The 16,385-nt window shown below is 44.3% G+C and overlaps 1 protein-coding gene across 1 annotated transcript in view; it reads left to right on the forward strand.

Annotated features, from left to right (window-relative positions):
- The first annotated feature begins 1,209 nt into the window (after positions 1–1,209).
- LOC135964396 (SH3 domain and tetratricopeptide repeat-containing protein 1-like) overlaps positions 1,210–16,385 on the forward strand; it is a 30,218-nt gene continuing 15,042 nt past the window's right edge. Inside the window, exon 1 of the mRNA XM_074018078.1 lies at positions 1,210–1,267. Within this exon, the coding sequence (XP_073874179.1) occupies positions 1,210–1,267 (58 nt within the window). The remainder of the gene's footprint in view (positions 1,268–16,385) is intronic.

A 16,385-nucleotide genomic window follows, 5' to 3' on the forward strand; every position in this document is an offset into this window, starting at 1 on the left:
AAATCCTCTACGGAGGACCTCCCCCTTTGTCAACCTTGCTTAACTCCTTCTCCCCCTCCGATCCTAAAACTGACCTACAGGCTCGGCTAAAAGGACTCCAAGCAGTACAGGCCCAAATCTGGGCCCCCTTGGCAGAACTGTACCAACCAGGACATCCACAGACCAGTCACCCCTTCCAGGTGGGAGACTCTGTCTACGTTAGACGGCACCGCACTCAAGGACTAGATCCTCGGTGGAAAGGACCCTACATTGTTCTCCTGACCACGCCCACAGCCATAAAGGTTGACGGAATCTCCACTTGGATCCACGCATCCCACGCCAAGGCTGCTCCAGAGACGTCCGGACCAACACCACTTGAGACATGGAAACTCCGACGCTCCGCGGACCCGCTCAAGATAAGACTCTCTCGTATCTAACTCCTTGCTTATTGTTTGCCCTTCTTCCCTGCGCCGTCTCTAGTGTAGTTTTTGACGCTAACCCCCACCGGCCATTTAGCCTGACCTGACAGATAATTAATTTTAATAATCAAGAGGTCTTAAATAAGACCTCCGAGAATACTCCTATAAAGACCTATAAATAGGTTTCCAGACCTCTATTTCAACCTAAAAAAAAAAAAAAAAAGCAGGAAAGATAAAAAACACAGGCCCCCGGTTTACTGGTCCCACAGGAGTCCTATTAAGGACTCCTCAGGATGGACAAGAATGGAAAGGACAGGCTAGAAAGGTGTCTATCAGCCGGAACAGGTTTTATGCCTGTCCCGGATTCAGGACAGGACAAATAAGAAAAACTTGTGAAAATCTGACTCACTTGTATTGCAAAAGCTGGTCCTGTGTGACTACTAACAATGGAAAGTAAAAATAGGCCACAAAACCTTGGTATATAACCATGTCCTTTGTCCAGCCCTGTACCACAACCCGATATTCGGAAAATTGCAACCTGGTTCGCATCAAGTTTGAAGATGCGGCAAAATCTGATAGCAGATAGATAACAACAAGGTTAATATAGGGTCTCTATTTATACCAGCACAACCCGCCTAAAATTCCCCTCCAAATCAGACTATTAGTCAATCCAGACACTGCCCCTGTTGCAGTAAGGCCAAACCAGGTTTTATTAGAAGCTAGAAAGCCCCCGGTTTCCATATCGGAGAAGCCCCAACTAAAAGCTCCTCAAAGCACCTCCCCGCCCTTAATCTCCCTCACCCTCGCCGACATGTTAGGAATTAAGGTAGCGGCTAGAGTTGAGACCGGGACAGCAGCCCTAGTGCATGGTAACCATCATCTGCAACAACTTAAAGTAGCCATAGATGAAGACCTTAGAGCCATAGAACAATCTATCACAAAACTTGAAGAGTCCTTGACTTCTCTGTCTGAAGTTGTATTACAAAACCGACAAGGACTAGAAATTGTCTTTCTGAAAGAGGGCGGACTCTGTGCAGCCCTGAAAGAGCAATGTTGTTTTTATGCAGATCATTCAGGAATAGTTAAAGATTCTATGGCAAAACTAAGAAAAAGATTAGACAAGAGAAAAAAAGAGAGAAAATCTCAACAAAATTAGTTTAAAAATTGGTACAACCAATCCCCTTGGCTTAGCACCCTAATCTTCACCATCTTAGGACCCCTCATCCTGCTCAGGCTCATCCTGACTTTCGGGTCATGCATACTCAACCGCTTACTCACCCTTATTAAAAATAGATTAAACATAGTACATGCTGTGGTTCTGACCCAACAATACCAGAACCTCAGGACTGAAGAAGAGGCTCAAGATTGAGCCTCTGACACAAAAAGAGGAGGGAATGAAACTAGGCCGCATAAAACTTAGAAACTAGGCCTCATAAAAAAGAACTTAAAAAAATTAACACCAGGTGGCTCTGGATAGGGTCCCACCCTGCCTCGATAGGGTCCCACTCTGATAGGGTCCCACCCTGCCAATTCCGGGAAACAACCTCATGGGGTCCCACCCTGCCAATTCCGGGGGTCCCACCCTGCCTCGAAGTTCCCGGAATCAACAACTCCAGGAAAAAAACCTCATAAGGTCCTGCTCTAACCAATTAGAACAAGACACCTTGCTCAGGCCATAGACAGACCCAATTACCACGCGCCTAAAGCTTTGTTTGAATTTCGCGCCCTAAGCTGTGTTTGAACTTGTGTTTGCCTATATAAACAGCCTGTAACAAGTAGTCGGGGTCCCAGGGCCAACTTAGAGCTTGGGACCCTAGCGCGCTAGTAATAAATAACTCTCTGCTGTGAATCTCGTGTTGGTGATCCTTTGCGGTGACCCCTGCCCAGGAGGGAATCGACAGTTCGGTTCCAACAAAAAGTGTTATGAAAACAAGTGTGAAAATAGCCTAAATGCCACATCCTGTTACTACCTGTCATGAAGTACATTGACCAGTTATTCACTCTGTTCTGATCTCTACCCATTCCACCTTTTCTTCATGGAACAATAATTTGACAGTTGGTTATGCAGAACCAGAGTAAGTCCAGTTTGATTGGCAGGAAACGATTTTGGGTATGAAGAACACTTTAGGCATTTATTGAACTCTTCTTTGTACCACCGCTGTGCTGGACAGTTTATAAATATTACTTCTTTAAACAAGGCCTATGGAGTCAGGCTGCCTGGGTTTTGCTAACTAGCTGTGTCATTTGGGACAAGTTTTTAAGCATATATAAACCTGACTTTCATCTATGAAATGGGATGACAAGGGGTCATTATCATCTCACAGGATTGTGCAAATGTGTGTGTAAAGTGCCTAGTTTGGTGCCTAACACATAGTAACTACTCAGTAAAGTTATTATTACACCATCATCATCATATTTAAATGTAAATATTAAGAGCTAATAAATTTGTAAAAGGTACTATACCTTTACCCCTTGAATCAAAGACTACTTTAGTTTTAAGCGGTTGGGTGAATTTATCACTTAAATATTGGCCTCTTGAATACCTTGAATTTCAATTGAACGTAGCCAGAGGATTTCATAATTGGACCGTTGCCTCTGGAACTTGGAGCTTTTTTGTTTGTTTGGTTTCACTTCCTACACTAAACATGTGGCTGTGCACACCTTTATGGTGACTTCTGGTACTGGGGAATCAAAGCTTCGTTTGCTTCTTTGGAGGAGATGATCTTATGCTATATGAAGCACTCAGACTTTGTTAACTGTGTACCATCCAGACAAGACCAGGTGCTTCCCATGGCAGCCTGTCCTTTTCTTAGCTCTCTCATCAATCTAGCCTGTTCCTTCTATTCCTCTTTATACTAGAACTTCTCTTTGAACAAGGAATGTTGTTTTGTCACTACTAGGTCCCCAGCAATTAGTAATGCCTAGCACATACTAGGTGCTTCCTGAATGTTAATAGGTGATAATCTAGCAGAACACAAGATAAATCCGCAGGTTGAGATTTAAGCTGAGTGGTATGAACGCTGCATTGGCAAACTTATTCAATCAATTTTGTTAATGCAAGTTTAACATATCTTAGTAACTGACTTAGTTCAGGAATCATTTACTGAGTGTCTTCTAGGCCAGACATTGGGGACAGAAAGGTAATAATATATGATCCCTGCCTCATGCGCAGGAAGTCTAGTGAGATGGACAGACACGTGTCAATGGCTGCCATGGAATATGGTGAGCATTAAGATAAAGGGGCACCCTGTGTGCCCTTGGAGCATAGAGCAGGGCTTGTGTTCTGGGAACATGGGCTCCATGTGAAAACACAATTTAAATTTTCTTTTTTTTTTTTTTTTTTGAGATAGAGTCTTGCTTTGTGGTCCAGGCTGGAGCACAGTGGTGTGATCTCGGCTAACTGCAACGTGCTTCCCTGAAGTTCAAGCGATTCTCGTGCCTCAGCCTCCCGAGTAGCTGGGATAACAGGTGTGCGCCACCATGCCCGGCTAATTTTTGCATTTATAGTAGAGATGGAGTTTCACCATGCTGGTCGGGTTGGTCTTGGACTCCTGACATCAGGTGATCCTCCCGCCTCGGCCTTCCAAAGTTCTGGGATTATAGGCATGTAAGTATTCATCCTTTTAAATATCTGCGGGTAGCACTTAACTTTAAATGGGTACTAATTAAACTATTGAATGACTTTAGTATGGATTGAATGACTTTGCTTGGGCCTCGTTTTTAATTTCCTTCATTAGAGAGAAAAAAAAAATGCAGGTTGAATATCCCTCATTCAAACTGCTTGGAACCAGAAGTGTCTCAGATTTTTTTACACTTTTGGATTTTTGAATATTTGTATTATACTTGCTGGTTGAGCCTCCTGAATTCAAAAATCCAGAGTCTGAGCTGTTCCAATGAACATTTCGTTGAGCGTCACGTCGGCACTCAAAATTTGTGGATTTTGGAGTTTCTGGTTAGGGAGACTCATCCTGTATGGGTGCTGGATTGTCGCAGGAGTTCCGGACCAGAGGTTGGGTGACTAGGGTTTGGTTTTCACTTTGTTACTAAACAGGTTGTTTTCTTCCATACGCTCAGCTTTAGATCCCCCGGTTGTCAAAGAAAGGAATGGGCCATCTGATGTTTAAGGCCTCTGTTAGTTCTGATTTGGAGACACCTGGCTTCAGTTCATCTTCCTTAGGAGTGGACAAAGAATATGGGAATTTTGAAATTGTTAGTCAACATCTACAGGGTCGTTGCAGCCTGGTTTTGGGTAAAGGTCATCTTTAGTGAGCCCAGGGAGAAACAGTGGTTTAGCTGTCAGCTGAGAGGGGTAAGTGGTCCTATTAATTTTCCTCTGTGGTAGTGGAAGCATTGTTAAGGGTCACAGCGTCAGTGGAGCTGGCTGGAAAGAGGAGGGGAACTCACTGTTACAGGTTATATTGAATGTGTTTTCAGTCACTAAATGCTTTTTATGATATGTTTTTCAGGATTTCAGTGTTGTATGATTTCTCTGTGTTAAGCACAGGAAATTTAACATCAGCAAAAAAGAATGCTCTTTTTTTCTTTTTTTCCTTTTTTTTGAGATGGGGTTTCCCTCTTGTCATCCAGTCTGGAGGGCAGTGGCGTGACCTCAGCTCACTGCTACCTCGGCCTCCTGAGTTCAAGCGATTTTCCTGCCTCAGCCTCCTGAGTAGCTGGAATTACAGGTGCCCACCAGCATGCCCGGCTAATTTTTGTAGTTTTAGTACAGATGAGGCTTTGCCATATTGGCCAGGGTGTTCTTGAACTTCTGACCTCAGGTGATCTTCCTGCCTCGCCTTCCCAAATTGCTGGGATTACAGGCATGTGCCGCCAAGCCTGGCCTTGAATGTTCTTTCTGTGGGAATCTACAAAAGCCAGCTTTTGAGTCTAGTAGCAGAAAACCTCTTCTTCATTGTTGAGCTGTGCTGTGAGCTTGGAGGACTTCAAGCCCAGCTGAAAAAGCTGTAGTATTTTATGTCAGTTGGCTGTCTTGGAGAACTTAATGAGCACTGGGCTGGAGTGATACTGTCAGAGTTCATGAGCGGTTTGTGGCTCTCAAAGCCTCGATACTGGGGTTGCCCAAATACATCGGCTGGACTCACTATTTCTCTTGGGAGTCGGGGGGTGGAAAATGCTGTGGTCTTAACTCTGCTCTTAATTTGATGGTGCTGTTATTAATGGTAGGAATGATTTCATATGTTTGCATTTTGCTTTGTAATTCACAGAGAATTTTAAAATCCGTTATCTGATTTTATTCCCGCAGCAGTTCTGTGAAAAAGGTAGAGCACTTTCATATCTTCTGTTTTCCCGTGATTCTCTTGTGGCTCACAGAGGCTAAGAGCCTTCACCAAGGTCATCGGGTGAATGAGTTGCAGAGCTGGGAGTAGAGGCTCAGGCTTCTAGTGACCCTGTTTCTTCCTTGATAGCTCGCTCTGGTGGCGCTATGTTCAGGTAACTGCGCATGCTCGGTTTGGTCTTTTGTAAATCCCTGCCCCATTTCGGGGGAGGTTCTTGGGAGGCTTCTCTTCATTTTGGAGCATTTAAGTATCTTGTCCTCTCTCCCTCTTCCCAGATGCACGGGCATTTCTGCAGGCTCCCAGGCTGGCCCTTGTGCGTGGGGGCGTCTCCTGCCTCCACGTTGCTTGCATGCCCCCTTCTGAAGGGGCTCTTCCCCGCATGGAACCCCCTCGTGCCTGCCTCCACACTGCAGGCTGTTCGGTAAATGTTACTGACTGAGCATCGTTGTTTTCTAGAAATGGGACGGGGTACGGATGCCAAGTTCTTTTCTGTGTGAAGTCTGCGATTGTATCATCTTGACTTCCCCGTGTGTGCTCCTTGAGGTTGTCGCTGTGCTGCGGTCATCTGTGTTCCCTAGGGTGCCTCCCTTGGAGTCCCGGCCGTAGCAGACATGCAGTCAGTGTTCATGGCCTAAATGAGAGGAAGGCCAACAGAGCCATTAAATCTGGAAAATGACAAGTGAGGGAAAGGAATTTTTATTTAAGGCGTGTGAAAAAGAAATCTCTTTAGAAAAGTTGACCTATTTCTCAACTGGAGTTGAATTTCAGCTCAGAAAAGCAGCTGTGTGCCGAGGGCTTTGGGATTTCAGTTTGTGACAGATGAATTGAATTTGTTGTTGTATGAATGTGTTATCCTTTTGTGGTTTTATTAGGCCTTTCTCCCAAATGGAATCGATTTTTCTATAAAACTCACACTTCCTTTTTGAGAAGTGTAACACTAATTGTATGGGATGGTCTCCCAAAAGATAACCAGCCAGGAACCAAACACACTGCCTGAGACTCGCGGACCCTGGTTTCTGCCTGTGCAGCTGCAGAGCAGAGAGGCACGCTCGAGCCGAAATCAAGACGCATGTCTGCATCTTCTCTTTCTTGACTGCTGTGTCGTCTCTGAGCTGGCCTGCCTTCAACGTCTAGGAGCTTGGTGGATGTAGACACATTACGGTATGGAGGAGGGATATGGCGTTGCCACAGCCAGGAGACTCGCTGAAGTCTCTGTTCTCTTCCTGCTCACTGCTCTGACTTTGTATAAGTCACATTTGTAGGGCTGTGCACAGTGGCTTACACCTGTAATCCCAGCACTTTGGGAGGCCGACCTGGGAGGATCTCTTGAGCCCAGAGTTTGGAACCAGTCTGGGCCACATGGTGAAAGCCCATCCCTACAAAAAATAAAAATTAAAAAATTAGCCAGGTGTGGTGGCTCATGCCTGTAATCCCAGCTACTGGAGAGGCTGAGGTGCGAGAATCACTTGAGCCTGGGAAGTCGAGGCTGCAGTGAACCATCATCATGCCACTGCACTCCAGCCTGGTCAGAGCAAGACCTTGTCTCAAAACAAACAAAAGCAAACAAAAACCCATGTGTAATAGTGGCAGTAGTTAACTTTTGAAAGTTTGAAGAAAACTTCCTAAATCACCTGTGACCATGGACAACTTACTTAGCCTTTCTATGCCTCAGTTTCCTCATCTATGAAAAATGAGAGAATATGTTACTGATCTTGCAGGATTTCAATGAGAACTAAACGAGATCAAACTCAGAGCCTGGCACCTCGTGAGCCCACAATCAGTGTTATTATTTCAACATTTTAGAGGAAAAAGAATGCTAATGGGTCATTATGGTTAAACATAGTCTATCACTGGTGTTACTCATGGTATTGGAAGGAACTTGAATTCCATATAGATAGTGTGATGGAGAAAGTATTTTGGGCATTGGCAGTATTGATTCAAAGAACCAAGGACGTGTCTGTCCTGTGTGGAGAGCCGTTTCCGCTTGTTTCTTTAAATGCTATGGGAAAAGCAGTCGACCCTGTGCTCTCTGCCGGACAGCTTCAGTCTCCACGTATTGATTTGGCCAATTGTCGCTTGCTGTCATCATGGCAGTAGCAGTCGAAGGGACAGTTTGTCTTGATTTGCATTTTTGTGTGTTTGTGTTATTTATAGACAATTAAGACATGGAAGCCTGTTTATGGCAAGCTGGCAAATTCAGCAAAACTTGGAGAAACCTGTTAGCACAGTTTGCACGTGTGCGGGCACAGAGCAGCCAAATAAACACATTTTCCTGTATTTTAAAACTCTCTGGAAAAAAAAAAAAAAGACATTAAACCATTGCCCAGATGGCTTCTAGAGCTAGAGCTTTTTCCTTGAAGTACATGAGTATGGCTGTCAGACATCTGAAACCCGAAGCCATCTTAAAACATCATTTTGATGCTACCCCCATCCGCCTTTTTTTTCTGTTTGTAAGGGACAAGGATCCAGGAAGGAAAGTAACAGCTTACAAAGGCTTTTGTTACAATTAATCGTTCATGTTCTTTCTTTTGGTATCTTATTCTCTGTTTACATTTTTTTTTATTTTTACATTTTTTGAGACAGATCCTTGCTCTGTCACCCAGGCTGGAGGGCAGTGGCATGATCTCGGCTCACTCCAACCTCTGCCTCCCAGGTTCAAGTGATTCTTGCGCCTCAGCTTCCTGAGTAACTGAGATTACAGGCATGTGCCACCACGTCCAGCTAATTTTTATGTTTTTAGTAGAGACAGGGTTTCACCGTTTTGGTCAAGCTGATCTTGAACTCCTGAACTCAGGTGATCTGCCTGCCTCAGTCTCCCAAAGAGCTGAGAGTACAGGTGTGAGCCACCGCGTCCGGCCGCTGTTTCCATTTTGTAACACTAGCGTCACCCCAGTGTAGGGTGGCTAGGGGTATTCTTCTTTCCTGTTTCCTGGTGTATTTTCCTCTACAGTCTTGATCACTCTTTAACATACTTTTTGGTTGTCTGTCTCTACCTACAAAAATGTATGTTCCCTGTTATATCACCAGTGCTTGGCACGTAGATAGTTAGTCAATATTTGTTGAATGAATGAATGAATGGGCTGAAAGAACGTTATTCTTCTTTCTTCTGTCACTTCCCACCAAATGCTTTTGGAAAATGCTATGTGAACAGGGATCGTAAGCAGGAGAGGTTACACACATGGCTGTGGGATAGCCCATCATCCTCAGATACTTGTCTGGAAGGAGGTGGAGTACTTGAGTAGAAATGATACAAGATAACTTCTTCAGAAAATCAGCCAAGTGTCACAGCTTTTCACACAGGCGTGTGATGTTAGTGTATGTGTGTATGAAGAGCTGTCGTGGCCTAGAATCACTAGCCTTTAGATCCCTTGTACAGATGGAAAAGTAAAGTCAGAGGCCCAGGAATGCTGTAGGCCACCGAGGTAGAGTCCCTGTCTGCCCTTCTCAGTGCCCAATCACTTCTCACTGCACTCCCCTCTTTACTGCTAAAGTCACCTTCCCTGACTCTGAATGTGTAACCACGAGGGAGAAAATGTACTCCAGGCTCAAAATTTGTGGAGAAAAAGCCCAGCAGCTGAAAATAATGTTCACAAAGTTTGTACTTAGAAAAAGTGGCCATTTCTATCATGTCTTTGAATTTCCTTGTTTCTCATACATTTTATAAACAAGACAGTAGAAGGAGATTCGGGAACAGCAACTTTAGAACAAGGGGGAAAAAATCGAACCTAGAGCGGTCCAGTTTCTGTTTTCTTCTCAGTTTAGGGCTGAGGCACTTTAGCTTCCTGTCTAAGGGACTACTCAAATCTGATTAGAAGCCATTGTGGGCTGGTAATTATCCGTAATTTTAGGAAGACAGATGCAGCACCAACTCTGTTCTCTAATAGCAGGCTTATTAATTTTAAATTTGCATGGCAGGAGAAGCAGATGGCGAGGTGGGATAAGCGTTCTGATGCTTGGTCATTGATAGCTTTTTACTTCCACGTATCACATGGGGATTTGGGACCCGGGAAGCCCGTGGAGAACTGATGATTGTCTGTCCCCTAACCAGCTGGGTTCTTTTTCATCCTGAGCTCAGAAAGATTGCTCCTACTGCAGCCAGGGAAGGCAGGTTGTTAACTGGTTAGAAATCATGGCAGGTTATTTTCTCCACCCGCAGTTCGCAGTTGGAAAGCAGAGCTATCAAAAAGTTGTCTTCTCTGTTGTATTTCAAATCTGGGTGTTGGGAGGCGGAGCTTGCAGTGAGCTGAAATCCGGCCACTGCACTCCAGCCTGGGTGACAGAGCGAGACTCCGTCTCAAAAAAAAAAAAAAAAAAAAAAAATTATGTAAGCAAATTAAGCATTTCTTTAACGGTAGTTGTGTGTGTTCTTTGAAGGGGTGGCCTGCCCCTCCACACCTGTGGGTGTTTCTCGTTAGGTGGAACGAGAGACTTGAGAAAAGAAATAAGACACAGAGACAAAGTATAGAGAAAGAAAAGCGGGGGCCCAGGGGACCGGCGCTCAGCTTACAGAGGACCCACGCGGGCACCGGTCTCTGAGTTCCCTTAGTATTTATTGATAATTATCTTTACCATCTTAAAGATAAGGGAGTGGCAGGACAATAGAATCATTGTAGGGAGGAAATTGGCAGTAAGACGTAGGAACAAAAATCTCTGTGACATGAATAAGTTTAAAGGAAAATGCGGTGCCCTGAGATGCATATGCAAACATCTCCATAAACCTTTTAGCATTATTGTTTCAGTCTATCACATGGGGAGAAACCTTGGACAATACCTAGCTTTCCTAGGCAGAGGTCCTTGCAACGTTTGGCCGTGTAGGTGTCCCTGGGTAGTTGAAATTAAGAGAATGGTGATGACTTTTAACCAGCAAGCTGCCTTCAGGCACTTGTTTAACAAAGACACATCCTGCACAGCCCAAAATCCATTAAACCTTGAGTCACCGCCGCACATGTCTCTTGCAAGGACAAGGTTGGGGATAGGGTCACAGATTAACAGTGTCTCAAATACAGAACAAAATGGAGTCTCTTATGTCTACTTCTTTCTATATAGACACAGTAACAGGCTGATCTCTCTTTATTTTCCCCACAGTTCTTGATGCGAATGAGAGGTGCATTCCCTTGTAAAATCCCTGAGAATTAATAGGAGGATTTGAGCCTTAGAAGAGAAGTTGCTTTTCTAGATGATCACGTAGGTATGATGCTGAGAACTAGACAAAGATGTTGATTGAAGCGATTTAAAAAAATTTTGTCTGAGTTCAGATTTTACACCAATATTTAGAAAATCAGCAAAAGAACTTGGAGGAATGTTCTCAGGGATCCAGTTCAGCCCCCTGCGCACATTGTCATAAAATCCGAGTGTGTGTACAGGGAGACGCATTCCTTTCTGTTCTCATCACAGGTCCTTCCCTGGCTCTGCACCTGCCTGTCATGCGCGTCCGTGTGAAGAGACCACCAAACAGGCTTTGTGTGAGCAATAAAGCTTTTTAATCACCTGGGTGCAGGCGGGCTGAGTCCGAAAAAGAGAGTCAGCGAAGGGAGATAAGGGTGGGGCCGTTTTATAGGCTTTGGGTAGGTAAAGGAAAATTACAGTCAAAGGGGGGTTGTTCTCTGGTGGGCAGGAGTGGGGGTCACAAGGTGCTCAGTGTGGGAACTTTTTGAGCCAGGATGAGCCAGGAAAAGGAATTTCACAAGATAATATAATCGCTTAAGGAAAGGACCGGTCATTTTCACTTGTTTTGTGGTGGAATGTCATCAGTTAAGGTGGGACAGGACATTTGCACTTCTTTTGTGATTCTTCAGTTACTTCAGGCCATCTAGGCGTATAAGTGCAAGTCACAGGGGATGCGATGGCTTGGCTTGGGCTCAGATGCATGACATTGTCCTCTTCCCGACCTTCCCTACCTTTTCCCTCCTGTGCGGTTCTCTCACAAAGTGAATGGCCTCAGCCACAGCTTCTCTGCAGCTGCATCAGACTGTGGCGACAGTGGTGGCTCCTGCAGGGCCTGCTGTCCCCACTGAGCCCAGTCTTGCTTGCCGCTGCAACCTGGTCACCATTTTGCACCGAAAGTATGTAATTCTACGGAATGAGAGCCAACATGCTGGGAATGGAGGTGTCTTTATCATGGTGCTCTGCATATTTTAATCTTGGGTGGAAAGTATGGAAAAGTATGTGATACCTGTGGTTTGATGTCAGAAGGACGTTGTCAACTTGATATGGACTGAGGATGTTCAGGTGCAACAGGCACCCCAGCTTCATTAAATGAGACTTCTCCATCTCCCTGCCAGGCATGCACAAGTGTATGGCCACATCTTATGTGTTATCCTTATCTAGAGTGCGCCTTGTCGTCATGCTTAAAGTTACATGATGATATTCTTCCTCATAGAGTAGGTCCCAAGCCGCATTCAATACAGAAATGTACTCTTGCTGTTCTACATCGAAAGTGCTTTCATATACCAAGTGGGAGAGCAGTCCTAAAATCTGGGCTGGAATCACAGAAGGAAGGCATTGGAAAGCAACAGATTCCCTAGTCCAAAGCTGGGTCTTGATGAACCCAGAAACAGGACCAAGAGAAGTGAATTTGCCTAAGGCCCTGACAGTGTCTCACGGTAGCATTTGAACGTAGAAGTTTCTTGACCTATTTCTTTAAATGATTAGTCATGCTTCCTCTGATTCCTATATAAACATATTCCTCATTCATTCTTTTGTTTCAGTGAATTATTGCAGTGCTACCACGTAACACTATTTGAGTCAAAATGTGGCAGTGTTTGTCCCTTTCCAAGGTTTTTAGTTGCACAGTTTGTCAAAGTTGTGCTAACAGTTTCTTGTTGGTTGCAAGGTGTCCTTTCAGAAGCCAATTGTGTGGTGTATTTACATTGCTTGTTGGAGGTAGTTTGGTTAGAACCTACTTCGAGTGGCTGGCGTGGGCCTGGGGGACAATGACAGCTGCCTGCTTCATGGGCAGAGATGAAGTAATTGCTTCCTGGGAACTACCATCCTCCTGGCCACACTCTCCAGCCCATTTCATTTGTGTTGGTTTCCTTGGCATCTGCATGGTTCTGGCTTCATGTGAGTGTCATTTATTTTAGCATATGACTTCAGGCTGTGGGGAAGAATGGCCATTTTAGCACAGAGATGCACACAAAGGAACAACTGGCTAAATGTGAGTGAAGACATTCTTAGGGGAGGTTTCAATTCTTTTATTCTGTAACAGGCAGTCTGGGAAGCATTCTGGACACTTGGCCTGCACTGTCACAGCTCCTCCCTGCAGGATCGCAGATGTTTGGAGATTGTAGTGATAACTGTTATCATTGAGAATGTCATTCTCACAGGCTCTAATAAGTCAGGATTTATTCAGTGTTAATTTGTTAAAGACAACTGTATTTCTAGCCAAATCCATGGGAGACGTTTCTCCTGGCAGTGTTGCTGGGGGTATTCCCGTGGCTTAGTCTTAGGGAAGCACACGCCTTTGAATACTGCTGAAGCTGTGAGTACCCAAAGCGCACCGGAGTACTTTTGCCATACGGGGTGTTAGTCACTGATACACGTCTCAGTCAGACCTGATGGATTCTTGACCCCTTCCTTTCTTAATTTTTTAATTTTTATTTTTTATTTTTGTTTTTTAAGAGCATAACCTCTCAGGTGGCCACCATGAATCTCTGGTGTTTTCAGTTGGCTGCAGCCTATTTGCCGTCTCTGATTCAAACATATTCGAAGCCTGATGATGCTTGCCTTGGTTGTTCTTCTGCTGTGTGACCTCCGTGCCCGCAGGGTTCAAGACTATCAGAGCTGGGAGCCACCTTCACAACTACCAGGGTTTCCGGAACCTCCTTTATCTAGCCCTGGGGATGGAAGAGATGTCATCAGAGGTGAAGGCTTATTAGGTTTACATGCCATTGATAACGAATGAGGAGGTTTTCTTTTATATAAGGGGAGCTTCTTATAATGTGCTTTACTAGGGTAAAGAAGCTTTTGAGGTTTGCTTTCTCTGGAAAGATAATTTGTGATCCTGCTGTTGCTTTCAACAAAAGTATAATTTGCATACCAGTGCATGTTGTATTACTGAGCACTGGCTGACAAATGGTTCTTAACTCATCATTCACTCCGCCCCTGTTTCTTGAATGGCATATGTGTGCCAGCTGTAGTAGGAACTTGCTAGAATCTAGGACTAACCCTTATGAAACGGGGGTCCTGGGGGAAGCAAATGCATAAAACTATAAAGGTTTGAGGGGATATCAGAGGGGGCGACTATAGGTGCAAAACTTCATTCATTCATTGTCCCATCTAGGAGGTTTTGTGTCTTAGCAGCGTGTTCCATAGCCACACATCCCTCTATCAAAATATTCATCATATTATTTTGAAATTCTCTGCTTAGGTATGTGTTTTTCTGACTAAGTTTAGAACTGGTTAAGGACAGGCTATGGGGTGTGTATTATATATATCTACACACACACATATTTATATATATACACATTACCATTGTAAACGTACTATATATTGATATATATACTCATATATATATTTCTCCCTCTCTATATATACATAAACACCACACACATATATATACACACACACATATATATGAAATACACACACACACTCACACACACTCTTCTACTGCCAAGCACAGAAAGTGAAAACTAGACAAGAGTTCTTTTAGTGTTCATGAAAAAATAGATGTGTTAGTTGAGAGCGTCCTTAAGTTGCCAGGGGAAAGACAGGATGGATTCACAAAGGGAGATAGTGTGTTTTTTATTTTTTTCTTTGTTTAACTCTTGAATTCGAAATAATCCAGACTTATGGAAAAGTTGCAAAAATAGTACAGAGAATTCCCATATACTCTTCCCTCAGATTCCCCAAACATTTCACCTCATTTGTACTTTCTCTGTGGATATAATTTTTTTTTTTTCGGAAATGTTTGAGAGTGGAAGGTAGAATGCAGGGCAGGGTGAAAGGCGGAAGGAGACAGGCGGGTTGGGAGCCTTTTTTTTTTTTTTTTTTTTTTTTGACCTTCTGAGATGGAGTTTCGCTCTTGTCACCCAGGCTGGAGTGCAATGGCACGATCTCGGCTCACTGTAACCTCTGTCTTCTGAGTTCAAGTGATTCTCCTGCTTCAGCCTCCCGAATAGCTGGGATTACAGGCGCCCACCACCATGCTTGGCTAATTTTTTGTATTTTTAGTAGAGGGGTTTCACCATGTTGGTCAGGCTGGTCTTGAGCTCCTGATCTCTGATGATCCACCTGCCTTGGCCTACCAAAGTGCTGGGATTACAGGTGTGAGCCACTGTGCCTGGCGATTGGGAGGCTTTTGCAGTAACCCAGAGCACTGTGATGAGGGCTGGACCTGGTTGGAAATGATGAGAAAGGTGAGAAGTGGTTAGGTCTGGCATATATTTTGAAAGGAGAGTTTAAATGGGTTGGATGACAAGAGAGAGAAAAAGAAGTTTTAAGGATGATGTCAAGGATTTTGGCCTGAGTAACTGGAAGACTAGAGATGCTGTTATTGGGATCGGGAAGACTCCGGGAGGAGTGGGTTATAACAGGGGGAATCAAAAGTATGTTTTCGGTATGCTAAATTTGAGGTCCAAAAAGGGATGTCAAGAAGTGTTGGCTGGGGGCGGTGTCTCACGCCTGTAATTCCAGCACTTTGGGAGACTGAGGCAGGCAGATCACCTGAAGTCAAGAGTTTGAGACCAGCCTGATAATTATTAAAATCGATGATTGATGTTTACTAATTAATCATATTATTGCTTCTAATACTGCAGGGGGTGTATACCTACCTGTGATGTTGTTCCTAATATCCAGGGACAGAGAGCATGATTTTAGTTTAAATATCACAGTAGGTGTACACGCACCCTGTTAAACTGATCCTAATATCCACGGGGGTAGAATATGACATGACTCCCAACATAGCAATGAATGGACATCCACCCGGTGATATTGCTCCTAATATTCACAGAAGAAGCGTATGATATTACTCCCAATATCACAGGGAGGGTACAGCTCTTCTGTGATATGGTTCCTAGTATCTGGAGGGGGAGAGGATGACAATAATTCCAGTATCGCAGGCTGTGTTCACCCACCCTGTGATATTGTTATTAATATTCTGGAAGGGAGAGGATGATATGATTCCCCATAGAGCAGGAGGCGTACACCCAGCCTGGGATATTGTTCATAATATCCATGGAGAGGAGAGGCTGATGTTACTTCCAATATGGCAGGGGGTGTACATCCACCCTGTGATATTCTTCTTAATATTCCAAGGCTGAGAGGTTGATATTACTCCCAATATTGCAGACACCGTATACCGCCGTGTGATACTCTTCCTGATATCTGGAAGGGGAGAAGATGGTATTAATCCCCATATCGCAGGAGGTGAACACGTACTCTGTGATATCTTTCCTAGTATGCAGGGGGAGAGAGGATAATATTATTCCCAATATTGCAGAAGATGTACACGGCCCCCCATGATATTGTCCTTAATATTCCAAGGCACAGAAGACGATGTTACTCCCAATATCGCAGAAAGTGTCCACCCCCCAGTGATGTTGTTCCCTTGATCCAGGAGGGAAGAGGATGATATGACTTTCAACCCCTGCACCCTGCAATGCTCTCACCCTGCAACACCGACACCAGCTCAACCTGACATGGGACCAGAGGTGCTGGCTGGGGGTGTTCATTGCTTCTCTTTTCTCCC

Source organism: Macaca fascicularis, chromosome 15 (assembly GCF_037993035.2).
Source record: "Macaca fascicularis isolate 582-1 chromosome 15, T2T-MFA8v1.1".
In the NCBI taxonomy this organism is placed as follows: Eukaryota; Metazoa; Chordata; class Mammalia; order Primates; family Cercopithecidae; genus Macaca; species Macaca fascicularis.